The 26751-nt window shown below is 50.5% G+C and overlaps 2 protein-coding genes across 10 annotated transcripts in view; one reads left to right on the top strand and one right to left on the bottom strand.

Annotated features, from left to right (window-relative positions):
- Window positions 1-26751, top strand: part of MRAP2 (melanocortin 2 receptor accessory protein 2) — a 42732-nt gene that overhangs the window by 10096 nt on the left and 5885 nt on the right. For 4 of the 5 annotated variants that reach the window (XM_064169475.1, XM_064169474.1, XM_064169471.1 and 1 more), the window contains one exon: window positions 1648-2063. In XM_064169475.1, the coding sequence (XP_064025545.1) occupies window positions 1648-2044 (397 nt within the window). In that variant the 3' untranslated portion in view covers window positions 2045-2063. Of the gene's footprint in view, window positions 1-1647; window positions 2064-14725; window positions 14809-26751 lie in introns of those variants that run through there. The other variant, XM_064169473.1, reaches the window with a different exon arrangement.
- Window positions 4687-26751, bottom strand: part of CEP162 (centrosomal protein 162) — a 47183-nt gene continuing 25118 nt past the window's right edge. For all 5 annotated transcript variants that reach the window (XM_064169465.1, XM_064169469.1, XM_064169466.1 and 2 more), the window contains 16 exons: window positions 26253-26517; window positions 24741-25008; window positions 23364-23506; window positions 22428-22655; window positions 20758-20895; window positions 19122-19234; window positions 18222-18330; window positions 17165-17291; window positions 15745-15908; window positions 14756-14860; window positions 13094-13318; window positions 11399-12072; window positions 10863-11004; window positions 9845-9943; window positions 8551-8685; window positions 4687-5119 (listed from right to left, as the gene is read on the bottom strand). In XM_064169465.1, coding sequence (XP_064025535.1) covers window positions 4901-5119; window positions 8551-8685; window positions 9845-9943; window positions 10863-11004; window positions 11399-12072; window positions 13094-13318; window positions 14756-14860; window positions 15745-15908; window positions 17165-17291; window positions 18222-18330; window positions 19122-19234; window positions 20758-20895; window positions 22428-22655; window positions 23364-23506; window positions 24741-25008; window positions 26253-26517 — 3154 coding nt within the window. In that variant the 3' untranslated portion in view covers window positions 4687-4900. The remainder of the gene's footprint in view (window positions 5120-8550; window positions 8686-9844; window positions 9944-10862; window positions 11005-11398; window positions 12073-13093; window positions 13319-14755; window positions 14861-15744; window positions 15909-17164; window positions 17292-18221; window positions 18331-19121; window positions 19235-20757; window positions 20896-22427; window positions 22656-23363; window positions 23507-24740; window positions 25009-26252; window positions 26518-26751) is intronic.

Below are 26751 nucleotides of genomic sequence, written 5' to 3'. Positions count from 1 at the left end.
TGTGCAGCTGGCTGAGTCACCATCTGGTTCTGGTCTGTTCTCATGGAAGGGTTCAGTCTGTCCTTGCTTCAATTAACCTTTCTACCAAGCTCTTCTAAGAGACCAGTTCTGCAGAATTGTTCTTACAGCATCACAGGGGTTGGAAGGGACCTCTGGAGAGCTTCCAGGCCAACCCCTGCCAGAGCAGGAGCAGAGAATCCAGCTCAGGTTGCACAGGAACACATCCAGACAGGGCTGGAAAGGATCCACAGAAGGAGACTCCACAGCCTCTCTGGACAGCCTGTGCCAGGGCTCTGGGACCCTTCCAGGCAAGAAGTTCTTGCTCATGTTGAGCTGGAACTTCCTGTGCTGCAGTTTCCATCCCTTGCCCTTGTCCTATGGCAGGGCACAAGTGAGCAGAGGCTGTCCCTGTGCCTCCCTTCCTGCCCCCCAGCCCTTGATAGACATTGCTCAGATCCCCTCTCAGCCTTCTCCTCTGCAGCCTAAGCAGCCCCAGGGCTCTCAGCCTCTCCTCCTCAGGCAGTGCTCCAGGCCCTGCAGCATCCTTGCAGCCCTGCACTGGACTCTCCAGCAGATCCCTGTGTCTCCTGAACTGAGAGCCCAGAGCTGGATGCAATATTCCAGGTGTGGCCTCAGCAGGGCAGAGCAGAGTAGGAGGAGAACCTCCCTGCATCTGCTGGATACACTTTCTCGCTGCTGGGGGTCTGTAACTCCATGGGTTTCAGAGCACCTGGGCTCAAACAGCCAGAGCCTGTGGGTTTAGTTTGCTGCATCTTCTGTCCTTACACCTGAGTGAATTCTGCATGACTCATGGTTCATTACTGGGCTGTCTTGCAGCCTCCTTTAGAACTGGATGTGAGAGGGACTCCAGGGTCTTGAGAGAAAGGCAGCCTGGTTGATGGATGTGTCTCTGACTCCAGGGAATCAATTTGGCTGCTCTTTAAAGTACCATTAAGTTGAGAGATGAGTGTAACTGTGTTCAGGGAGGTGAATCCACAGCAGAACACTGATTCTCCCAGCAGGCTGATGTTCTTGGCTCACTCTAAAGGGCTATGATAGCATGTTCACACCTTGAGTGCTGTGTCCAGTTCTGGCCTCCTCAGTCCAGGAGAGATGTTGAGCTGCTGGAAGGTGTCCAGAGAGGGGCCTGGAGCACAGCCCTGTGAGGAGAGGCTGAGGGAGCTGGGGGTGTGCAGCCTGCAGCAGAGGAGGCTCAGGGCAGAGCTCATTGCTGCCTGCAGCTGCCTGCAGGGAGGCTGTAGCCAGGTGGGGTTGGGCTCTGCTGCCAGGCACCCAGCAGCAGAACAAGGGGACACAGCCCCAAGTTGTGCCAGGGGAGGTCTAGGCTCTATGTTAGGAGGAAGTTGTTGGCAGAGAGAGTGATTGGCATTGGAATGGGCTGCCCAGGGAGGTGGTGGAGTGTCTGTGCCTGGAGGTGTTGAAGCCAAGCCTGGCTGGGGCACTTAGTGCCATGGTCTGGTTGGTTGGGCAGGGCTGGGTGCTAGGTTGGGCTGGGTGAGCCTGGAGGTCTCTTCCAGCCTGCTTGATTCTGTGGTTATTGCTCACCTCTGAAGCCAGACTCGCTGGGGAGCACTCAGAGAATCCTCTGTTGGGGTTCACTGCATCTTTTTTCCTTTCCCTCCCTAGCAATGCAGACCCTTCTGAGAAGAGGCTTCGCCTGAACAGCTTTGTGGCAGACTTTGGAAGACCTCTGGAGGCAGAGAAGGTCTTTCCTCAGCAGGTAGCTGAAGAGTCCCAGTCCCTCTTCCATTTCTGTATTAATGAAGCAGAACATTTGGGCAGAGCAAGACAAAGTCTGAGAGGTGCAGGTCTGGAGAGTAACCTCCACTTCACCCAGGAAGTTCCCAGGAGCAGTGGAATGTTTGAGGAGGACCTCAGCTGCCTTGGCAAATTTAACATCCCAAACTTTGTGAACACTGAGCACAACTCTTCACTAGCAGAGGACGACCTTCTCATCTCAGAGCCACCAATCATTTTAGAGAGCAAATCAGTCCTGCAGCCTTCCCATCGGATCATGGACTGAAAAGGCCTCTTCCTTTAAGGTAAATCATTCCTCTGCTCTCCACTTTTGAAGCCTTTTTGGGCCTTGGAAGAGGAGAGATTCAAACTGGATGTTAGGAAAGGGTTCTTTGCAGTGAGGGGGGTGAGACACTGGCACAGGTTGAGGGTGGTGAGACACTGGCACAGGCTGCCCAGGGAGGCTGTGGAGCACAGAAGCACAGAATGGGATCAAAGATCAAAGATCCCATTCTGTGCTTCTGGGCTCCACAACCTCCCTGGAGGTGTTCAGGACCAGCTTGGATGAGGCCTTGAGCAACCTCTTCTAGTGGGAGGTGTCCCTGCCTATTGCAGGGGGTTGGAACAAGATGAGCTTTGAGCTCCCTTCCAACCTAAACCATTCTCTGATTCCAACCAAATCAGTTCTGTGATGAAAATTTACCTTCTGCTTAGCACTGACTGTGGAGGCTGGAGCCTAGCACTGGGGTGTATGAAAACTCCTCAGCCAAGGAGAAGTGTGAACCTCAAATTAGGACTGAAGCAAGGAACAAACAGGGGAGGTTCTGCTGCTTCTGCCACTGCCAGCAGGGACACCAGAAGCTGAGCAGCACACTGGGTAGCTGCTTGGCATTCCCTTGACTTTCTGCCTCCTAACTGCTTCTCTGTGCACATTAAGCCAAACTTCCCTTCCAGCCCCTAAGGCTCTGTGATGCTGTTTTCTATCACATCTCCAGTCTGTCTTTAAAGCCCTTCAGGCTGCTTGTCACAGCAAACCACCCAGGCAGGCCCCACTGCACAGCTCCCCTGTGACTTCAGGAGCACTGTGGCCGCACTGCAGCCTGAATCAGATTTCTGCTCTGCCTCTGCATTAAAACAGTCAAAGGCAACTGCAGAGGCTTTCAAAGTAACAGCTCCTGAAGGCTGCAAAGCTCATCCTGTGCCATCTGCAAAGCCAGCCAGATGTGATGGTGTGCCTCAGGGGGAAAGGTGTTAGTGTAATAAGCAACTCTGTGTAAGGAGCTTAAACCCACTCAGCTTTTCCCAGTAAAACCAGCAATGAGTTGGTTCAGTGTCAAGGGAGCAGGAAATGTTTTTGAGCAGGGTAAATCCTTCAGAAAGAAGTACCTGGAATTGAACAGTGTTTGGAAATGGAATTACTGTGCAGGGCTTCTTCCTGCTTTGCTGTAAACAGATGAATTCCAGCTAAACAGAAGGCAATGATTCCCAGAAATCAGGTTGTAGGTTCTAATCCATCCTTTAGATTAGCTTCTTGGAAGTGCATGATGAAGCAGTATGGCCTAAGAGAAAAAAACATACAGGGGGAGGATAATTCTGTCTCAGATCCCACTGAAATGCTCAGTGAAGTGCAGGCAAAGCTAATTAGGCCTTGGTTCATCAGCTCTTGTTCCATCTCAGGGTGTTTTCCCCTTTCTGCACTGCTGAGACTGCTGGGGAGTCACCAAGCCAGGTCCAGCTGGAGAGCTGCAGCCAGTGGAGTCCCCCAGGGATCAGTGCTGGGTCCAGTCCTGTTCAACATCTTCATCAATGCCATTGCTGAGGGCAGAGACAGACAGAGTCTGCTCAGCAGGTTTGCTGATGACACCAAGCTGGGAGGCTTGGCTGAGACAGCTGCAGGCTGTGTGGGCATCCAGAGAGCCCTGGACAGAGCTGGGCACAGAGGAGCCAAATGAGGTGCAACAAGGACAAGTGCAGAGTCCTGCACCTGGGCAGGGATAATAAACTGCAGCAGGACAGGCTGGGAGGTGACTGCTGGAGAGCAGCTCTGGGGAGAGGCACCTGGCAGTGCTGGGGGAGAACATCCCTGGCACAGCAATGTGCCCTGTGGCCAAGAGGCCAATGGGATCCTGGAGGACATTCAGCAGAGTGTGTCCAGCAGATCCAGGGAGGTTCTCCTCCACCTCTGCTCTGCCCTTCTGAGACCTCATCTTGAGTGCTGCCTTCAGTTTTGGGCTCCCTAGTTGAAGAGGGTCCAGTAGAGGGCTATGAGAATGATGAGGGGACTGGAGCAGTGCCTGGTGAGGAGAGGCTGAGGGACCTGGGGCTGCTTAGTCTGGAAAACAGAAGACTGAGAGGGGATTGAATCAATGTCTATAACTATCTGGGGGCTGAGGGTCAGGAGGGGGGGACAGGCTCTGCTCACTGCTCCCTGGGATAGGACAAGCAGCAATGGATGGAAGCTGCAGCACAGCAGGTTCCAGCTCAACACCAGGGAGAACTTCTTTGCTGTAAGGGTCCCAGAGCCCTGGAGCAGGCTGCCCAGAGAGGCTGTGGAGTCTCCTTCTGTGGAGCCTTTACAGCTCTCCTGGCTGCATTTCTGTGTGGACTACCCTGGGTGATGCTGCTTTGGCAGGGAGGTTGGAGTGGATGATCTCTGGAGGCCCCTTCCAACCTCTAACATGCTGTGGTTCTGTGAAGGGAGTCACTGCCAGCCAAGTTACAAACAGGCGTTACAAATACCCAACCATGCCCTACAGAAGCTGAAGAAGTATCAGATGTTCTAGAGGGAGGTGTCCCTGCCTATGGTGAGAGGCTGGAACTGGATGATCTCTGAGCTCCCTTCCAGCCTAAACCATTCTCTGATTCTCTGAAATGGAATTCTGGGCTGGAAACTGACTTGATGGAATAACTTCACTGTTGTTACAAGTGTTTAAAATTGCCTGGGACTTTATTACTAACAAAAGACAAGACACAGAACCTGCCTAGGCTGCTGCTCAGTGCAGCCCTACCTTTGGTGAGGAAGACTCCAGAAGCTCAGGCTGGCATTCAGTCTACAGAGCTTAGGTTAAGAACTTCTAACAAACTTTTTCTGCACACAACATGGAAGAGCAAAACTCTGCAGCCCAAATCAACTCCTCTCTGATTATGTCTTCCAGCAGCTGTCTGCCACGCTGAAGCCAGTGGAACTGGGGGCAGGAATAACAACTCCTTGTTTCTGCAGCTCCTTTAACACATCCAGGATGGAGTCCAGCTCCACACGGAATCTCTCCAGCTCCTGGTTCTTCTGCTGGGCAAACCTTCGCCACCGCTCCACCTCCTGGCTCTGCCTTGCTCCAGTGAGCTGCTGTGTCACTTGGGCTGCCTGCAGATGGGAAGCAAGTTAGCATTGGAGACTCCCCAGACACTCAGCCAGCAGCAGAAACAGGATCAGAGAATGGTTTAGCTTGGAAGGGAGCTCAGCTCAGCCAGTTCCAACCCCCCTGTGCCATAGGCAGGGACACCTCCCACTAGAACAGGTTGCTCAATGCCTCATCCAGCCTGGTCCTGAACACCTCCAGGGAGGTTGTAGAGCACAGAATCACCAAATGTGATCTTTGATCCCATTCTGTGCTCCACAACCTCCCTGGGCAGCCTGTGCCAGTCTCTCACCACCCTCACTGCAAACAGTGTCTTCCTAACAGCCACTTTCAATCTCCCCTATGCCACTTTAAATCCATTCCTCCTGCTCCTGCCATGACAAGACCTTGTCACTAGTCCTCCCCAGCCCTCCTGGAGCCCCCTTCAGATCCTGCAAGGCCACTCCAAGGTCTCCCCAAAGCCTTCTCTTCTGCAGGCTGCAGAGCCCCAGTTCTCCAAGCCTGTGCTCAGAGCAGAGCTGCTGCAGCCCTCTCAGCATCTTGGTGGCCTCCTCTGGACTGGCTCCAACACTTCCATGTCCTTCTTGTGTTGGGGGCTCCAGAACTGCATCCAGAGCTCCAGAACTGCAGGTAGGGTCTGCTGAGAGCAGAGCCAAGGGGCAGAATCCCCTCCCTTGCCCTGCTGCCCACACTGCTCTTGCTGCAGCCACTTCACATCTCTTGCTGTGCCACTTTAGTTGGTGCTTGGTAACCAAGCCCAGGGCTCACTAAACATTCCTAACCACAGAGGTGGTGAGAGCCTGGCAGGGGTTGCCCAGGGAGGTGGTGGAAGCCTCATTCCTAGAGGTGTTTAAGGCCAGGCTGGATGTGGCTCTGAGCAAGCTTTAGTGTGGGGTGTCCCTATCCATGGCAGGGGGGTTGGGACTGGCTAATCCTTGAGGTCCCCTCCAGCCCTGACAGTTCTGTGGTTACAATCCCATTGCTAGCAAAGCTGCATCAATGACAGAAGGGGAGATCTGAGCAGTGAGCCTCTGGAGAATTTAACCTACCCTCTCCAAAGCAGCAATTTAAGCTCTGAATAGTTGAGAGAAAACTGAGCATATCTCATAAACCTCTCTGGAGGCAAAATGAACTTTTCTAATTGCCACTGAAATCTGTTAATTAAAGGAACAGACTGCCAGAGAAATAACCCAAATGGGGATGACCTGTGGCTGAAAAACTCAGGTGCTGTGAATTGTCAAGTCTGTGAGCCCCCACCTGAAGTTCAGTGTTCAGTTCTGGAGCCCCTGTGACAGGAAAGATCTGGAGGTGCTGGGAGCTGCCCAGAGAAGGGCCACAAGGATGCTCAGAGGGCTGCAGCAGCTCTGCTGTGAGGGCAGGCTGAGAGGGTTTGGGTTATTCAGTCTGGAGACGAGAAGGCTCCCAGGAGACCTTCTTGTGGCCCTCCAGTATCTGAAGAGGGTTACAAGAAAGCTGGGGAGGGACTTTTTAGGGTGTCAGGCAGTGACAGGACTGTGGAGAATGATCTAAGCTAGAGGAAGGCAGAGTTAGCTGCTAGGAAGAAGTTGTTCAGCATGAGAGTGGTGCCCAGGGAGGTGGTAGAAGCCTCATCCCTGGCTGTTTCTAAGGCCAGGCTGGATGTGGCTGTGGGCAGCCTGCCCTGGTGTGAGGTGTCCCTGGGCATGGCAGGGGTGTTGGGATTGATTGATTCTTGAGGTCCCTTCCAGCCCTGACAATTCTGTGTCTCTGTGAGTTATCAGGAAATCTCTTTCAGTCACAAAGGTTGAAGCTTCTGCAGATAAAAGACTGAATGAACACTGATGTGAATCCATGACATTAATCACAGTCAATTACCCCACAGAAAATAGAAGTGCCACAAGCTCTCAGACCTCCACTCTGCTGATCATTGTAAGAGCTTCTTTAAGGAAAGCTCTGTCACTTAAAGGCCATCATTATTGCAGCTGTAATTTGATGTTGAGGAGAAGCTCTGTTTGGAAGGAAACTGAATCTCTGGTGTAGAAATGTATGGAGAATAAAACCTTTTAGTAACAGCTCTGCACAGCAGTGCATTTCTTGAGTGCTGGTTGCAAGACTGGAAAGCAAACTCTATAAACTAAGAAATAGAGTTGGGGAGGAGGGGAGTGGATGATCTTCCAGTCCTGTTGCCTTTCTTTGGGCAGAAAGCTGCAGAGAGACTATTTGCAAAGAGCTGCAGGGACCGGAGGAGGGCAATGGCTTCACACTAGAGCAGAGCAGATTGAATGTTAGGAACAGGTTCTGCACCAGGGGGCTGCTGGAACACTGCAACAGGGAGGTGGTTGTGGCCCCCTGCCGCTGGATGTGGCTGTGGGCAACCTGCTCTAGTTGAGGATATCCCTGGTGAGTGCAGAGGGTTGGACTGGATGAGTTCTGGAGGTCCCTTCCAACCCAGCCCATTCTGTGAGTTTATGGCTTCATCTATTTAAGTAAAGGTTACTTTGAAATCCCAACTGAAAGCACAGGTTGAAGTGGTGGCAGTGCTGAGAAAAACACATCTATGTGAACTAGAAAACAATTTCCAGAGGGTAGAAGCTCCTTCAGCAGATGAAAATCAGGGTAAAGGCCACAATATAAAATGAGATGAAATCTTAAATTATGAAATTTGAAAGAAAAAAGAAGCAATGCAAAATTTTGTACCCATTCAAGGTCAGACAGAAGCAGTTGGATCCAGCCTTCAAAATGCAGAATGTTTAAGGGTGTAGAAGGGAAAGGTTCTTTGTTCTTGTTTCTTTTATCAAAACCACTCTGTGCTAGACTGCAGCAAGCAGGGACCTGAGCTAGTTGAAGATGTTCCTGCTTTTACTACAGGAGGGTTGGACCAGATGACCTTGGAAAGGTCCCTTCCAACCCACTGCAGTTTGTGATTCATGATGCTGGGCTTTGACTGAATGAGGTGTCTGGGACTAGGCAATAAAAGCACAGTTCAGCTGAGGAGCACATCACAGCTGAAGCACCTGCACTGCAAACTCAGCCTTTTCCAGGAGCTGCTTCCCTGGTGTAACTGAAACAGGAACCAGCCAGAAGGTGGAAGGCACTTGTGAGGTGCTGTGGTCCAACCCTCTGCTCAGCTCAGGGTGTGAGGGAGTGACACACCTGATAGATAACTCATACACAGGTAACCTTAGCTACTACAGCATGGCCATGCTGCCTGGGACTGCATCGGCAGGCACCAGAGACAAACCTATGACTGAATCAGAAAGTACCTGGCCCCTATGGCTGAAGGAGCCTGTGAAGAGAATCAAACCAGCCAAAGGAGCCTGTGCAGAGAGCACCAAATCAGCTAAAGGAGCCTGTGCAGAGAGCACCAAATTGGCCAAAGGAGCCTGTGCAGAGAGCATCAGATCACAGCACCACTGCTGAGCTGCTTGAGCAGTACAGGCAGGGAGATGCTGGGTACCTGCTGAATGTGCTGCTCCCTTTCTGCCTGCCTGGTCTCTATGTGCTTGATCTTCCTCTCCAGGCACAAGAAGTGCTTCATTTCAGGACTTTGTCTCTCCTTAGCTTCTCTCAGTTCTTCCAGCAGTTTTGTCACCTACAGTTGGAGACAATGGATGCAGTTAGCGCTGTGTGTACAACAGATCCCTCTCCAAGTGGCTTTGTTGACTCCTGCCAGTCCCATGCTGCAGGAAGGAGGGCACAGAAGTCTCCATTGTTCAGAAGCTTAAACAGGGGCTCAGGGTGAGGCTCTTTCATTTGAGAATATGAAAATCCTCTAGGAAGGACAACTCCTGTTCCTAACACGTTACCAAGTGATTATTCAACAGTCGATCTTCACACTTCCTAAGCACACTAAGAGCCAATGAAGAGTATCATGATGAAGATCCTTCTTACCCAAGCCTTTGTCACACTGTGGACAGCAATCAGCTGTGAACTGTAGCAGTGTATTTCTAGGGAGTGAATGAAGAGAAGACAATGCTGCAGACAGCCCAAATTAATAATGGTCTCATCACTGCCAAGTCAAAGCAGCTCTGCCAGGGGCTTGGAGCTGATGTTGCAACCCTCCAGAAATGCAGGTGGGCTCTGCTGGTTCACTCTCTTCTGTCCCTACCTTGATGCTTACTCATTTAGCATCCCAAGCCTCCTTTGGTCACTTTCTTAATGTAAGTAAACTAAAGTGAAAGCTTTGAAGTCTTTATCCTTTATTACAACCCTTAGCTGCCCTCACCCAGTAAAGAATCAGAGGGGACCTTAGCACACTCTACAGCTACCTGAAGGGTAGTTGTAGTCAGGTGGGGGTCAGGCTCTGCTCTCAAGCAACTTGTGCCAAGAGGAGAGGGCATGGCCTGAAGCTGTGCCAGGGGAGGGTTAGGTTGGATGTTAGGAAGCACTTCCTGATGGGAAGGGAAATTAGACACTGGGAGGTGGTGGAGTCCTTGGAGGGGTTTAAGGGCAGTGGACTGATGGCTGTGGACTGGTGTTAGGTCATAGGCTGGGCTGGAGGATCTCAGAGCTCTGTTCCAGCCTCAGTAATACAGTGAAAATTAGCAACATTCCTTCATCAGTGAGACAGTGACTTAAGCAGAGGCACAATGCTGAGAGACTGAGTCCTCCTCTGGAACAGGAGGTGATGCAACACCGAGCCAGCACTCGAGGAACAGCAAAAGCATAGCCAGTGGTTCCTGAGGCTGTACAAGGATGAAAGTGAAACCTCCTTTATTAGAATAAAGCACAACCCCCCCATTTAAACCTACCTCTTTTTGTAGCAGCTCCTCTCTCATCTGTGACACTAAGAGGGCTTCCTGATGTCTCTGTTGGTCACCCATTTGTTCCTGGAGATGTTTTATTAGTACCTACAAAACCCCATTAAGAACAGTTTGTCATTCACAGAAACAAATGCCTAGGACAAGTGAGCAGTGGTGGAGAAGCTCAGCAGGAGCCAGCAGTGTGCTCTTGCAGCCCAGAGAGCAATTAAGAGCCTGGGCTGCAGCAGGAGCAGTGTGGGCAGCAGGGCCAGGGAAGTGATCCTGCACCAGTGAGACCTCACCTGGAATACTGTGTTCAATTCTGGGATATGGATGTGCTGGAAGGTGTCCAGAGGAGAGCCACAGGGATGAGCAGAGGGCTGGAGCTCCTCTGCTGTGAGGAGAGACTGAGGCAGTTGGGGCTGTTCAGTCTGGAGAGCAGAAGGCTCCCAGGTGACCTTCTCGTGGCCTTCTTTACTTAGGAAGGTGACCAAGCCCATGCCCAGGTGTCTGAGTCCAGAAAGGTTACAGACTCTCCCTCCTTGGAGACCTTCAGCAGCCACCTGGCTGGGCTGCTGCACAGCTGGCCCTAGGTACCCTACCTGAATCACACAGTTAGCCAGGCTGGAAAAGACCTCTGAGATAGAACCATAGAGTGCTTTAGGTTGGAAGGGACCTCGAAGCTCAGCCAGTTCCACCCCCTTGCCATAGGCAGGGACACCTCCCACTAGAACAGGTTGCTCAAAGCCTCATCCAACTTGGACTTGAACACTCCAGGGAGGGAGCAGCTACAAGCTCCAAACTATTGAGTCCAACCTATCACCTAACACCTTCTAATTAACTAACCCCTGGCACCGAGTGCCTCATGCAGCTCCCCAGGCAGCCCATTCCAACGCCAATCACTCTTGCTGGGGAGAACTTCTTAACATCCAGCCTGAACCTGTCCTGGCACAGCTTGAGACTGTGTCCCCTTGGAAGTAACTGTAACAGCTACCTGTGGGCAATGAAGGTATCTACTGGCTCTTACCTCTTGTGTTGAAATTCTGCTGTTGAGTTGAGCCACTTTAGAGGCAGAATGCTCCTTAGCATGCTGGCAAAGAATCTGCTCCACTTCCCTCTGATGGGCAGCTTTCAGGGATGCAATGTATTCTGCTGTGTCTTCCTGTATCCTGAACAGAGGGGAAGGAGGTGTTGAAGGAATGGTCTGGATTGGAAGGGACCTCCAAAGCTCATCCAGTCCAAGCCCTCTGCACTCAGCAGGGACATCCTCAACTAGAGCAGGTTCCCCACAGCCCTCTCCAGCCTCACCTTCAATATGTCCAGGCATGGGCACACAACCACCTCCCTGGGCAACCTGCTGCAGTGTTCCAGCAGCCTCCTGCTGCAGAACCTGTTCCTAACATCCAATCTCAATCTGCTCTGCTCTAGTTTGAAGCCATTGCTCCTGTCCCTGCAGCCCTTTGCAGACAGTCTCTCTGCAGCCTCCTTGCAGCCCCCAGCACAGCCTGTGTGTCCCTTCCTCACTCCACTCAGGTTTCCAGCAGGCAGCTGCTGAGCATTTACCTCCGAATGTTACTTTCGGAATATGCCAGCGCTGCCTGAGCCTTCACCCTCTGCTGCTTCATCTCCAGAGATAACCTTTCCAGCTCCTCTTTCAGACCTGCATTTTCCTGCAGCACCTCTGAGAGCTCAGACCCAGCAAAGCTTTGTGCTTGGTGCATTCTGTCACCCTTGAAACCGCTTCCCAAGGGTTCGCTGCTGCTGCTGCAGTGCCTTTTATCTGCGGCTGCCGAGTTCTTTGTCAGGATCTCTGCAGAGCTTTCCTTGTGGTTTGGTTTAGTTCTCAAGTTGTTGCTGGACAGCAGCACCATCCTTTCTTTCTGAAGTTTCTCTACAGTTCTTGTAAGCTCTTGGATCTCTTTATTTTTGCTGAGCAACTCTTCATTCAGCTTCCACAGTTTGTCTTTGGTGTTCCTCTGTTTCACTGGAGAGCCTGCGGGCCCCAAGTCTTTATTATCCTTTTTAGTTCTGAGCTTTAATTGGCAATTTTGACTTTTCAGGTCTTCAATCTCTGCCTGGAGGTTCTTGACAGTGACCTGATGGGTCTCCTTTAGCTTCTGAAGCTCTTGTTCAAGTTCTGTAGAGCTGCCTTTATCACCATTCAGTTTGGGTGACTCACTCATGAATTTGTAGGCAAGTAGCTGCTCGAGCTCCACAAGTCTCTGCTCGTACTGGATCTAAGGCAGGGGAGGAGGAGAAAGATCAATCAGTTGCTTCAAGTGTATCATGGAATCATAGAATGCTTTAGGTTGGAAGGGACCTCAAAGTTCAGCCAGTTCCAACTCCCTGCCATAGGCAGGGACACCTCCCACTAGAACAGGTTGCTCAAAGCCTCATCCAACCTGGCCTTGAACACCTCCAGTGCTTCTGTGCTCCACAACCTCCCTGGGCAACCTGTGCCAGTCTCTCACCACCCTCACTGCAAACAACTTCTTCCTAACAGCCACATTCAGTCTCCCCTCTGCCACTTCAAACCCATTCCTCCTCATCCTGCCATGACAAGACCTTGTCAATAGTCTCTCCCCAGCCCTCCTGGAGCCCTCTTCAGACCCTGCAAGGCCATTCCAAGCTCTCCTGGAAACCTTCTCATCTCCAGGCTGCAGAGCCCAAATTCTGCCTGTCCTCATGGCAGAGCTGCTGCAGCTTTCTGATCATTTTTGTGGCCTTCTCTGGACTGGCTCCAACAGTTCCATGTCCTGCCTGTGCTGGGGGCTGCAGAACTGCACCCTGTACTTTTATTACCCTCTTTAAAGTTCCTGCACATCTGGAGCATAAGACAGGATACACATCTCTGTTTTGGGTTGGATTAGAAGGGCTGTGCGGCACAGGAGGTTCTACCTCAACACAAGGGGGAACTTCTTTACTGAGTCCCAGAGCACTGGCACAGGCTGCCCAGAGAGGCTGTGGAGTGTCCTGCTCTGGAGCCTTTCAAGGCCTGTCTGGATGTGTTCCTCTGTGATCTGTGCTAGATTGTGTGGTCCTGCTCTGGCAGGGAGGTTGGACTGGATGAGCTCCTTAGGTCCCTTCCAACCCCTAATATCCTTAGGTCCCTTCCAACCCTAATACCCTAAGGCATCCTGTGAAATGCCTTAAACACTTTTTTCCCTTGAGTGCCTTCAGTTTCCAGCCCTGCTCTGTCAGAAGCCAGCAGCCCTGTGCCCTGCAGAGCAGACTACTCCACAGGCCTCCAGCTCTTACCTTTATCTTTTGAAACTGCTGTTCCATGGTGCGGAGACTTTTTTTAGCTTCATCATCTTTACCTTCCAGTTCTCTTTCTAACTTCTTTATTCTCCTCTCCAAAAAATCAACTGTGTTTGCTTTAGCTGAAGGATCATCAGTTTTCTCAGCAGCAGCAGCAGCATAAATCAGAGCAGGCAGAGAATTTGGATACCTTCTTCTTAGGATTCCTTCCATTTCTCTGATCTAATCAAAAAGGAAAACAGAAGTCAGAGAGAACAGAGCCCTCGTGAAAAATGAACTGAAATAAATGACAGAATGGGAACAAAAGTCACCCACTTGAGCTGGGTGGAGGAGGAACTCCAGAGATGCATATGCAGAGAGTATTCCACATTGTTTACATTAATGTTACAGCTGACAGGGCAGGACTTCATCTCTTGAGGCCCTCTCAGGTCCAGAGGAGGGCCACAAAAATGCTCAGGGGCTTGGAGCAGCTCTGCTACAAAGACAGGCTGAGGGAGCTGGGGGTGTGCAGCCTGCAGAAGAGGAGGCTCTGGGCAGAGCTAACAGCAGCCTGCCAGTGCCTGAAGGGGCTGCAAGAAGGCTGCAGAGAGACTGTTTGCAAAGCGCTGCAGGGACAGGACGAGGGCAATGGCTTCAAACTAGAGCAGAGCAGATTGAGATTGGATGTTAGGAACAGGTTCTGCAGCAGGAGGCTGCTGGAAACACTGCAAGAGGTTGCCCAGGGAGGTGGTTGTGTGCCCATGCCTGGAGACATTGAAGGTGAGGCTGGAGAGGGCTGTGGGCAACCTGCTCTAGTTGAGGATGTCCCTGCTGAGTGCAGAGGGGGTTGGACTGGATGAGCTTTGGAGGTCCCTTCCATCCCAAACCATTCCATGATTCCATGATTCTTCATATCAGAATGCTGCAGAAGCTCTTTCCCATCTATCTCAGATCCCTATCTAATGCAGCTGCCATCTCCTAAGATTCAGCAAGCCTCACTGCCACCTGACTTCTCCTCTGTGGAAGGATGGATTTGAAGGTCTCCACTGCCCAGTTCTCACGAATCTTTGTAGGAATCCAGTAACATTTAAAGCCCTGCTCTTGAAAGAATTTGATTGAAATTGGTCATAATGGTCAGGGGTTCCTGAACACAGACAGTAGGATTTAGAGAAGATAAAAAGCAAGCTTGAGTGTGCTTCTATCCTCTGCCCAAGAAGCTCTAAAGTGTTTTAACAGTAAAGGATTTTAAAAGGCTCATCAGCAAATAGCTTAACAGAACACAGCAGCAGGAGAGCTCAGCTTTCTTGTGCTGCGTGTTCCATAGCCCAGGTTCTTTGTCATAAGGCTTCATTCCATCCTTTATCCTTATGAAAGGACAGGAATTGTTGTAAGAGACTTTACCAGCTGTGCCACGGGAGGTCCAGGCTGGATGTTAGGAGGAAGTTGTTGTCAGAGAGAGTGATTGGCATTGGAATGGGCTGCCCAGGGAGGTGGTGGAGTGGCCGTGGCTGGAGGTGTTGAAGCCAAGCCTGGCTGGGGCACTTAGTGCCATGGTCTGGTTGACTGGCCAGGGCTGGTGCTAGGTTGGGCTGGGTGAGCTTGGAGGCCTTTTCCAACCTGGTTGACTCTGTGATTCCATCTGCTGTGAAGGTTACATGAAGGAGGTCTATTACTGCATACCTGTCGCTCCAGATCCTGGATTCTTCTGGCATCTGCTGCTCTGTCTCTCAAACGTTTCTTCTGTTGCACACTCTGATCTCCAGCCTCAGCTCTGAGCTTCTCCACCTGGCCAATTCATGAGAAAACAGGACTGAGAAACAGAAGAGAGACACTGAGCTGGAGTACAAGAGCACTGCAGGCACACATGACGGGACAGAAGCGAGGGGAGGTGTGGTTGGGAAGCTGGGACTTGGGGATGGACCTGGGGGTAATGGCTGACAGACTGAACACGAGTCAGCAGTGCCCAGGTGGTCAAGAAGGCCAATGCCATGGATAAGAAGGAGGGTGGGCAGCAGGGACAGGAAGGGATCATCCCCCTGTGCTCAGCACTGGGGAGGCCACACCTCAAGTACTGTGCTCAGTTCTGAGCCTCTCACTCCAGGAAGGATATTGAGGGGCTGGAGTGTGTCCAGAGAAGGGCAACAAGGCTGGAGAGAGGCCTGGAGCAGCTGGGCTATGAGGAGGGGCTGAGGGAGCTGGGGCTGAGGGAGCTGGGGCTGAGGGAGCTGGGGCTGTGCAGGCTGGAGAAGAGGAGGCTGATTACCCTGGCAGCAAGGATGAGAAATGACAGTTAAGACACCTGTGCCAAATACTCCTCTACTACATAGAGAACAGAGTCATAGAATGGTTGTTTGAAGGGAGCTCAAAGCTCAGCCAGATCCAACCCCCTGCCATAAGCAGGGACACCTCCCACTAGAACAGGTCGTTCAAGGCCTTATCCAACCTGGTCCTGAACACCTCCCTGGGCAACCTGTGCCAGTGTCTCACAATCCTCAACCTGTGCCAGTGTCTCAAGTTAACTGTGTGATCAAAGATCATATTCTGTGCTTCTGTGCTCCACAACCTCCCTGGAGATGTTCAGGACCAGGTTGCTCCCTCCCTGGAGGTGTTTAAGTCCAGGTTGGAAAAGAAATGCTGTAAGCTTCTTAAATAAAGCTAAATATGATCACCTCCAGCTTCAGTTTCTCAATCTCTTCTTTAGCATCTTTCAGACGAGCTGCATCCCTGTCCAGGAGGTCCTGATTTTCTGCATACCACTGAAGTCTCTTCTTCAAATGAGTGATTTCCTGCTTGTAAGATTCTTCCATCACTTTAAACTCATGAGACTTCTCATCTACAAGAATAAAACACCCTTAGGTCTTCTTTTATTAGTAACTCTGCACTGAAGAATTCTCTTTCTCAGCATATTTCAAGGCTTTTACTAATTCTCTCGCTGCAGTGTTAAAACCAATCCCTGATTAGGATCTTAAATGTGACAGTATCTGAAAAGCACAAAACTTCCCTTCATACCTGAAGGGGGTCTACAGGAAAGCCAGGAAGGGACTTTTTTACAAGGCCTTGTTGTGCCAGGATGAGAGGGGATGGCCTGAAGCTTGAGGAGGGCAGATTTAGATTGGATATGAGGAAGAAATTCTTTACAGTGAGGGTGGTGAGAAACTGGAACAGGTTGCCCAGGGAGGTGTTCAGGACCAGGCTGGATGAGGCCTTAAGCAACCTGTTCCAGTGGGAGGTGTCCCTGCTTATGGCAGGGGTTTGAAACTGGCTGAGTTTTGAAGTCCCTTTCAACCTAAACCATTCTGTGATCTCTTCTTATGAAGAGAGTTGCCACAGAAATGGAATCCTCTGTTTCCAGAGCCCAGTTGGAGATGAAGAAAGAACCAAACTTAATGGGCAAGAAGAAAGAGTTTGGCTGGATAACAGAAAAGGTTTTCTAATAGAGTGCACTGTAGCTGTTGTGAGGAGTTTAGACAATGGTTTGGAAAAGGCCTGGATGCATTCATAGAATCACAGAATCAGGCAGGGCTGGAAGGGACCACAAGGATCAGCCAGTCCCAAACCCCCTGCCATAGGCAGGGACACCTCCCACTAGAACAGGTTGCTTAAGGCCTCATCCAACCTGGTCCTGAACACCTCCAGGGAGGTTATGGAGCACAGAAGCACAGAGTGTGATTGAAGATCAAAGATCACATTCTGTGCTTCTGTGCTCCACAAGCTCCTTGGGCAACCTGTGCCAGTGTTGCCCTGCCCCTGTTGCCAGGGATGCCCTACCCTAGATCAGGCTGCCCACAGCCTCATCCAGCCTGGCCTTAAACACCTCCAGTCATGGGGCCTCAACCACCTCCCTGGGCAACCCATTCCAGGCTCTCACCACTCTCCTGCTCAACAACTCTCCCCACCTCCAGTTTTGCTCCATTCCCCTCAGTCCTGTCACTTCCTGATAGCCTAAAAAGTCCCTCCCCAGCTTTTTGGTAGCCCCCTTCAGCTACTGGACTGACACATTCAGACTAAGTGCTATCTTACTAAGAAGCAGGTCTTAGTGACATCTGTTGAGTGAACCACATCATTCAACCAAAGGAAGTTCTTTGTTACCTGAGGTGGAGGCAATCTGAACTTTGGCTAAATCTCTCTCCTTCTTTGCTTGTCCCAAGTCTACCTCAAGAGCTTGCTTCTCTTGTTTCAGACGCCTGATCTCTTCTTGTAATTTAGCTTCTTCCTTCTGAGTTTTAGATCAAAAGGTGAGAGAAGAAGAAATGTAACCACAGAGAAAAACGAGTGTACCTTTTCACCAGGTCTTCTAGCTGTCTCACTGCTCACATCTTTGCTATAGCAGAGCATGGTAAACCTCAAGCTAAAAGCACCTCAAGCGATAAACCAGCCCTCCTGGAGCCCCATTCAGATCCTGCAAGGCCACTCCAAGCTCTCCTGGAAGCCTTCTCTTCTGCAGACTGCACAGCCCCAACTCTCTCAGCCTGTGCTCAGAGCAGAGCTGCTGCAGCCCTCTCAGCATCTTGGTGGCCTCCTCTGCACTGGCTCCAACACTTCCATGTCCTGCTTGTGCTGGGGGCTGTAGAACTGCACCCAGGACTGCAGGTGGGGTCTAAGGAGAGCAGAGCCAAGGGGCAGAATCCCCTCCCTTGCCTTGCTGGCCACACTGCTTTTGCTGCAGCCCACTTCACATCTCTTGCTGTGCCACTTGACTCTAGTTGGTGCTTGGTCACCATGCCCAGGGCTCACTAAATATTCTTAACTACAAGGGTGGTGACACTGGCACAGGTTGCCCAGGGAGGTGGTGGAATCCTCCGTCAGTTCAAACCATTCCTCCTCATCTTGCCATGACAAGACCTTGTCATTAGTCCCTCCTCAGCCCTCCTGGAGCCTCCTTCACATCCTGGAAGGCCAGTGCAAGGTCTCCTGAAAACCTTCTCTTCTGCAGGCTGCAGAGCCCCAACTCTCTCAGGCTGTCCTCATAGTAGAGCTGCTGCAGTCCTCTGAGCATCTTTGTGGTCCCCCTCTAGGCACTTGTGATACCGCAGTGTGGCAAACAACAGCATGCACCACCTCTTCCTTTGTACTACTGCTCTACAGTATGCAAAGTGATGTATTTTTTGGTAAGAAGAGATGAAAATGAGGCTTGGCATAAAGCTACCTGTGCTGCTCGAAGCTCTGAAATCAACTCCGTGAAACTCCGGTTTCTGGCAGGCTCAGAATCCCGCAGGATCCAGGACTGGATGTTGTCAGTCTTCTCCACCTTTTCTCTGCGTGGTGACAGCCAAAACCTTCACTCAGAGCAGTGCCTTGGTGTGCTAACAGGGGCATGCTACAGCAGTACCTCACCTAGAATCTTACAATGGTTTAGGTTGGAAGGGAGCTCAAAGCTCAGCCAGTTCCAACCCTCTGCCATAGGCAGGGACACCTCCCACTAGAACAGGTCTCATCCAACCTGGTCCTGAACACTTCTAGGGAGGCTGTGGAACACACAGCTATTTTCTGAAGGAGTGGTCAGGCACTGGCACAGGCTGCCCAGGGAGGTGGTTGAGTGCCCATCCCTGAATGTGTTCAGGTGATGTGTGGATGTGGTGCTGAGGGCTATGGTTTAGTGGCAGTGGCTTAGCAGTAGGAGTGGGATTGCAAGCTGAAGGCAAGTAGTTGGACTTGATGCTCTCAAAGGTCTCTATCAACCTCAACAGTTCTGTGATTCTCTTGGGCCCCCTGATCTGCTGCTTGTCCTACAGCAGGATCAAATCATTCTGACCTGCCAGCAGAGCCCTAACACCAAAACAAGTGTAGGATACCTACTGCACTCTGCTGAAAACAATTACACTTGAGTTTTAGCACTGAAATAGTTCCAGGTGGAGGACTTGTGCCATTCCCACAGGCCCGGGAGGTTGGCGAGAAGGAAGTGCTCCTGCTCAGTGCTAACTCCCTAAAGGGAGAACACCAAACCCACACACCCAAGGACCTGTGGCAAACAGGCAGCTGGCAGGCTCCACAGGGATTCACAATCAATGAACTCAGCTGAAAACCCCAGAGGTTTCAGGCTGCTTACCTTATGGCTATCAATTCAGACATCAAACACTGATTCTCCTTAAACATTCGTTCCTCATTCCTTTTGTTTTGGCTCTGCAGCTCTTTCACTTGTTTGTATAACCTCTCATTTTCCTAAAGATGAGACAGAGGAAGTGAAAGAAGGTTCACAAAATGCAAGTTTTACCCAGTTTTGTCTTGTATAGCTTGCCTGCTGCAGCAGGGGAAGGAAACTCTAAGTCTTTCATTGCTAACTTTCCGAAATGGGTTTCTCCTTTCATTACCTTTATGCCAGAGCAGTACAGAGTGACCTCTGCAGTCCTGCCCAAGTGGAGAGCCTAGGCCAGTCCCAGTGAGGGTGGTGAGACACAGGCACAGGTTGCCCAGGGAGGTTGTGGAGCTCAGAAGCACAGAATGGGATCAAAGATCTGTGCTCCACAATCTCCCTGGAGGTGTTCAAGGCCAGGTTGGATGAGGCCTTGAGCAACCTGATCTAGTGTGAGGTCAGAGAACCACAGACACATGCAGGCTGGCACAGCCCCTCAGCAGCACCAAGACCAACCCAGAACCCTGCTCTGCAAGATTCACCTTAAACATAGCCCCAAGCACCACATCCAAACCAGCCTGAAACACAGCCAGGCTGGGGGACTCCACCACCTCCCTGGGCAGCTCATTGCAGTGCTTGACCACTCTTGCCATGAAAAAATTCTTCCTCCCTGGGCAGCTCATTGCAGTGCTTGACCACTCTTGCCATGAAAAAATTCTTCCTCCCTGGGCAGCTCATTGCAGTGCTTGACCACTCTTGCCATGAAAAAAATTCTTCCTAATGTCCAATCTAACCCTCCCCAGGCTCAGCTTGAGGCCATTCCCCCTTGCTCTGGCTCCAGTTCCCTGTGAGCAGAGCCCAGCAGCAGCCTCTCCACAGTGTCCCTTCAGGTAGCTTCAGCTCTGCCCTCAGCCTCCTCTGTTCCACACTGCCCAGCCCCAGCTCCCTCACTCTCTCCTCAGCAGATTCACTCTCCAGGCCCTTCACAGCTTCCTTGCCCTCCTCTGCACTGCCTCCAGCACCTCCACATCTCTCTTGCATTGAGGTGCCCAAAACTGAACACAACACTTGAGGTGTGGCCTCAGCAGAGCAGAGTCCAAGGGCACAATCCCCTCCCTGCTGCTGCTGGCCACAGCATTTCTGATCCCAGCCAGGATGTCATTGGCTTTCTTGGCCACCTGGGCACTCTGCTGGCTGCTATTCAGCTGCTTGTCCATGACAACCTCCAGAACCCTTTCTGCCAGGCAGTTCTCCAGCCACACTGCAACAGGCCTGTAGCATTGCTTGAGGCTGTCCCTGCCTGTGGCTGCAGGGTTGGAACTGGATTATCCCTGAGGTCCCTTCCAGCCCTGACAATTATTCAGTGAAAAGTCAGGATGTGTTTTACAACACAGAGCAGGTACACTGAGTCCCAGAAACTACCTGTAACTGCCCCAAGATGCAAGCCAGCAGACAGAACTGCCCAAGCCAGACATCTGTCAAACACTTCAAATACATAGGACTTGTTTGGCCTTCACACCTACACTTCATCCCTTTTTCCAGACAACAGAAAAAGAGTAGCCAGGGAATACTGTTGGGTTTGCAGCTGGCCAGAAGAGCTTCTTGGTGTTACCTGTTGATAACCCTGAATAATGACTTCTTGATCTTCAACTTCTTTCTGTATTTGTGCCAGTTTTTTCTCAGTGGCAGGGGCTGCTGCTGTCTGGTGAGCCCATTTCTGCTCCTTAGTCAGCTCTTCCATGCTTCTCAACTTTCCAAAGGAAACACAAAAGAGACACAGTTGGTAAGGAAGCTTTTTGGGCAACGTGGAAGTCTCCACAAGACCACACTTTTATAATCTCATAGGTCAATCTTTTCATTCAGAGCAGATCAAGGAGCCAATTATTATTCAAGTGCTACAGAAGCATTACAAGACAGGAACAAAGTTTGGGAGAAGTCAGTTTTAGTCTTCCTCCTATTTTCTTACCTACTTAGACAGGAGGATGTTGTGGAATAACCCCAGGAATATACAACATAGACAAAACATAGTATTGAATAAAGCATCAAAGAGATACACAGCAAATCTCAACAAACAGTACCCATCCCCAGCTCAAGAGAGACAGAGAGCTACTGGAGAGAGTCCAGTGCAGGGCTGCAAGGATGCTGCAGGGACTGGAGCAGTGCCTGAGGAGGAGAGGCTGAGAGCCCTGGGGCTGCTTAGGCTGCAGAGGAGAAGGCTGAGAGGGGATCTGAGCAATGTCTATGAAGAGCTGAGAGCTGGGGGCAGGAAGGGAGGGACAGGGACAGCCTCTGCTCACTTGTGCCCTGCCATAGGACAAGGGGCAAGGGATGGAAACTGCAGCACAGGAAGTTCCAGCTCAACATGAGCAAGAACTTCTTGAGTGTAAGGGTCCCAGAGCCCTGGCACAGGCTGCTCAGAGAGGCTGTGGAGTCTCCTTCTCTGGAGCCTTTCCAGCCCTGTCTGGATGTGTTCCTGTGTGACCTGTGCTGGATTCTCTGCTCCTGCTCTGGCAGGGGTGGGACTGGAAGACCTGCAGAGGTCCTTTCCAACCCCTAACATCCTGTGAGTGGTATCTGTTGATCTCTGGATTTCTTTGCTGTAACTTGAGTTAAATCTTTGGAAAAAAAAAACAACCCAGAAAAAAGCAAACAAACAAACAAGAAAACCAAGCAAGCAAGCAAAAAACAAGCAAGGAAAAAAACAAACAAGCAAAACACAAACACAATTCAAACAAATGAAACCCAAACAAGAAAAAAAAACCCATACAAGCAAAAAAACCCAAACAAGGAAAAAACAAACAAGCAAAAATAAACTCCAAAGAAAACCCAACCAAGCAAAACACAACACAAAACCCCTGCAAAGCCCAGAAAAAGCAGAGCTCTCAAACCAGCAAATCAAAGGCATTTAGGAATGGGCTTCCCAGGGAGGTGGTGGAGTCACCATCCCTGGGGGTGTTGAAGCAAAGACTGGATGAGACACTTGGTGCCATGGTCTGGTTGATTGGGCAGGGCTGGGTGCTAGGTTGGGCTGGCTGAGCTTGGAGCTCTCTTCCAGCCTGGTTGATTCTGTGATTCTGTGATTCTACAACACAGTCTGTAGAGGAAGAAGAAATGATCACATCTTCTGTGCAGCAACTGTAGCAGCAGGTGTGCACTTGCAGAGCAGCAGCCTGTGTGCAGCTCTGGGCTGTCTGCTCAGCTAACAGCTGATGTAAGAGAGGATGACATTTTCAGAAGCAGTGCTTCTGTCCTACAGTAAGGAGAGAGCAGAGGATGAAGTACCTTACTCTGAAGAATGAAGTTTTCCTGACCCAGCTGAGAAAGTTCTTTTCCATGCTCTGTTTTCAATTCCACTATCTTGGTCTCCAGCTCTTTCTCTTGTTGTGCAACCCTGCTGGTTAGCTGCTGAATCAAATCATTGGCTGTGCACAGCTCCTCCTCTGCCACTTGCAACCGCTTGAGCAAATACAGTTCTCTGTCACAGTTTTTGATGGGAGAAAATGACAAATCCTAATGCAGAGGGAAAATTCAGGGAAAGAGGGAAATGGTTGTTTAACAAAAATTCCACTCATCAGTTTAATTTAGCTGGCTGCTCTGGTTCTCAATAACCACTTGGCACAGACACAAAACCCCCAACATTCACAGGATCAAAGAATCAGAAGGCTGGAAGAGATCTGGAAAGCTCATCCAGTCCAACCCCCCTGCCAGAGCAGCAGCACCCAGAGCAGATCACACAGGAACACATCCAGGCAGCTCTGGAATAGCTCCAGAGAGGAAGACTCCACAGCCCCCCTGGGCAGCCTCTGCCAGGCTTCTGTCACCCTCACAGGGAAAACAAATTCAATCATCTTAAAGAAGTCAGAGCCACTCCACGTAATAATTAAGAGCTGCTAAGCACTGACCTGAGAAATGCTTTCATAAATGGCAATAACAATTAACTTGAGAGACTGGCACAGGTTGAGGATTGTGAGACACTGGCACAGGTTGAGGATCGTGAGACACTGGCACAGGTCTCCCAGGGAGGTTGTGGAGCACACAACCACTCTGGACGTGTTCAGGACCAGGCTGGATGAGGCTTTGAGCAGCCTGTTCTAGTGGGAGGTGTCCCTGCCTATGGCAGGGGGTTTGAAACTGGATAAGCTTTGAGGTCCCTTCCAACCTAAACCATTCTATGAATCTATCAAGCTACAATGAGGAGCATCACTGATCCTTACTTACATGCTGATACTGCTTGCAACAATCCACAGCCTGCTGTCCTGGGTTGTGAACAGCTGCTTGGCCAGACAGAGCTCTGGGAACACTTCCCTTCGAGGCTGGTTGATTTGTTGCAGGTCTTATTATCCTAGTAGCAAACAAGGCTTCTTCATTTAGGCAGAAAGGAAAAACAGAACAAAATGAAGTTGCTTAATGTCCTTTAAAAAGGAAATAAATCTATTCATGTGATCCATCTCTAGCCTGTTTTACAACCTGAATTCTAAATTAAACACAGGCTCTTGAGAGCAATGAGAAAATGTTGCCTCGTGGGGCATGGAAACAAACAGGCACCCAGGGGTTTGCAAATGTAAAAGTTGCCCTCACAAAGGGACTCCCTCAGCACTGAGGAGAGGATTGTTTCATTCAGTGCTGGCCTCTCAGAGGGCCCTGCAGAAGACATCCCAGTGAGATGAGCTGGGTGCAGGTCTGGAGCCCCCAGCACAAGCAGGACATGGAAGTGTTGGAGCCAGTGCAGAGGAGGCCACCAAGATGCTGAGAGGGCTGCAGCAGCTCTGCTCTGAGCACAGGCTGAGAGAGTTGGGGCTCTGCAGCCTGCAGAAGAGAAGGCTTCCAGGAGAGCTTGGAGTGGCCTTGCAGTATCTGAAGGGGGCTCCAGGGAGGCTGGGGAGGGACTACTGACAAGGTCTTGTCATGACAGGATGAGGAGGAATGGGTTTGAAGTGGCAGAGGGGAGACTGTAAGTGGCTGTTAGGATGAAGTTGCTTGCAGTGAGGGTGGTGAGACACTGGCACAGGTTGCCCAGGGAGGTTGTGGAGCACAGAAGCACAGAATCATTGATCCCATTCTGTGCTTCTGTGCTCCACAACCTCCCTGGAGGTGTTCAGGACCAGGCTGAGTGAGTTCTTGAGCAACCTGTTCTGGTGGGAGGTGTCCCTGCCTATGGCACAGGGGGGTTGGAACTGGCTGAGCTTTGAGGTCCCTTCCAACCTAAACCATTCTATGATTCTAAGAAGAGAAATCTGGCACCACATGCAGAGGTTCTGCATTTACTGTAGTGATGAATGCAATTGGCAGAGACTTATTTTTGATCACCATTTTTGTTCCCTTATTTTTAATGCCTGTTTTTCTGTTGATTCAGTTCTACTGGTGAGCAGCAGGTAGCTCTCAGACCTAGTGGTGGTATGAGTGGAAGGGAATGAAAGGCTTCATTTAAAAGCTTCATTTAAAGTCTCTCTTCCAGCAACTCCAGAAAAAAATAAAAAGAGTAGTTAATATCATTTGAGTTGAAGATCTCTTCTACACCATTTCCAGTTTAACACAGAAAGCAGGAACAGCAAAGCTCTTTGGCTTTTCAACTCAGTTTTCTTGTGGCAGAGTTACCTTTAGATCTTGATCCATCTGCAGGACTTTTGCCTTTCGCTCTGCTCTGTTGGAAAGTTTCCTTTGGTGCTTTCTTTTCACTTGCTGGAAAAGCCAGTTTTGAGGGGGAAGTGAGTTTCCCATACCCAGAGCTTCTAACCAGCCCATGAGGACCATGGGAAGGTTTCTTGTTGTGTAAAGGTGTTGGACTTCTGATATTCTTGGCTAACATTGCCTTAGTTGTCACTGATCCTGATCTTTGGTGCCTCAAGGAATGAGAATGAAGAGCCTGTGATAGAAGACATATGTTTAAAACATATTTTAGGCTCCAGTGTGACCTGAAGGTAGTTTTTTACTGCTAAAAGGACATAGAATCAGTTACCAGAATTTTTCTCAGCTATAAGACTCAGGGCAGCAGGAATCACCATTTTTACCCAACATCTTCCCTAAGAGGAAAGGCTGAGGGAGCTGGGGCTGTGCTGCTGGGAGTGGAGGAGACTGAGGGGTGCTCTCATGGATGGTTATAAAGACATAAAGGTGAGTGCTCAGAAGCTGGAGCCAGGCTCTGCTGGGTGATTCCAGTGCCAGGACAAGGGGCACTGAGTGGGAGTTGAGGCAGAGGAAGTTCCATGGAAACATGAGGAAAAATTTCTTCAGTGTGAGGGTGACAGAGGCCTGAAAGAGGCTGCCCAGGGGGGCTGTGGAGTCTCTCTCTGGAGATATCCCAGAGCTGCCAGGCCATGAAAATGCTCAGGGGCTTGGAGCAGCTCTGCTACAAAGACAGGCTGAGGGAGCTGGGGGTGTGCAGCCTGCAGAAGAGGAGGCTCTGGGCAGAGCTAACAGCAGCCTGCCAGTGCCTGAAGGGGCTGCAAGAAGGCTGCAGAGAGACTGTTTGCAAAGGGCTGCAGGGACAGGACGAGGGCAATGGCTGCAAACTAGAGCAGAGCAGATTGAGATTGGATGTCAGGAACAGGTTCTGCAGCAGGAAGGTGCTGGAACACTGCAGCAGGCTGCCCAGGGAGGTGGTTGTGTGCCCATGCCTGGAGATATTGAAGGTGAGGCTGGAGAGGGCTGTGGGCAACCTGCTCTAGTTGAGGATATTCCTGCTGAGTGCAGAGGAGGTTGGACTGGATGAGCTTTGCAGGTCTCTTCCAACCCACACCATCCTAAGATTCTATGCTCAGACTTGCTACTAGCTTGAGCTGGAGGAACAGAAGTGTCTTGAGGGACCTGTTCTAGTGGGAGGTGTCCCTGCCTATGGTATGGGGTTGGAACTGGATGATCCTTGAGGTCCCTTCCAACCTAAAGCATTCTATGACTTTAAGTGCAGCAGCCTTGCACATACTGGCCTGGGAGAGAAAGAAAGCTTACTGGCTTGGGCCACCTCTTACAACAGCAGTGGCAACATGAGGTTGAAGGAAAGCAGCAAAAGTTCCTCCACTTCTAAACATGAGAGCATAATTAATCAAGTGCCAGACAGTCTGAAAACAGCCCCATTAGAATGTGTGTGAAAATCTGATTGGTATTACTTACTTGTTTGGCTTTGCTGCCTTGTGACAGCAGAGAGTCTTGGACTGTTTTTTCTCTGAGCTCATCAGGCTGCACTTCACTGCTCTGAATTTCTTTCTCAGATGCCCTCTGAACATTATCATCACTCACAGCTCTCTGCAGAAAGTTGCTTTCTTCTCTATTGGATTTTTCCATGGAGTTTGCCTCCCAGACTGCATTATTCTGGTGCTCTGTAAGGGCTGAGTGGCTGATGAGGTAATTTGCTGTGCTCTCTATCAGTTTCACAGGACTACAAGAAAATAATAGAGAGTAAGACTTTTGTCCTTTGGATTCTGGGAGAAGTGAGATATTTCTCCTTCAGGTATCAGCTCTAAGGACTGCTTGAATTTCAAAGAGCCTCTAAGGCTTCCTTGAAGAACAACCCTGCAGATGTAGTTGTCCAGATTCACTCCCACACTGTGGAACAAGAACCATTCCCCACTAGTGACTGGTTCTGTGGAGGTACTCAACTCAGCTACGAGAT

This window comes from Pogoniulus pusillus, chromosome 31 (assembly GCF_015220805.1).
Source record: "Pogoniulus pusillus isolate bPogPus1 chromosome 31, bPogPus1.pri, whole genome shotgun sequence".
In the NCBI taxonomy this organism is placed as follows: Eukaryota; Metazoa; Chordata; class Aves; order Piciformes; family Lybiidae; genus Pogoniulus; species Pogoniulus pusillus.
Note: the sequence above shows the minus strand (reverse complement) of the source record. Positions and strands in the feature narration are given on the sequence as shown.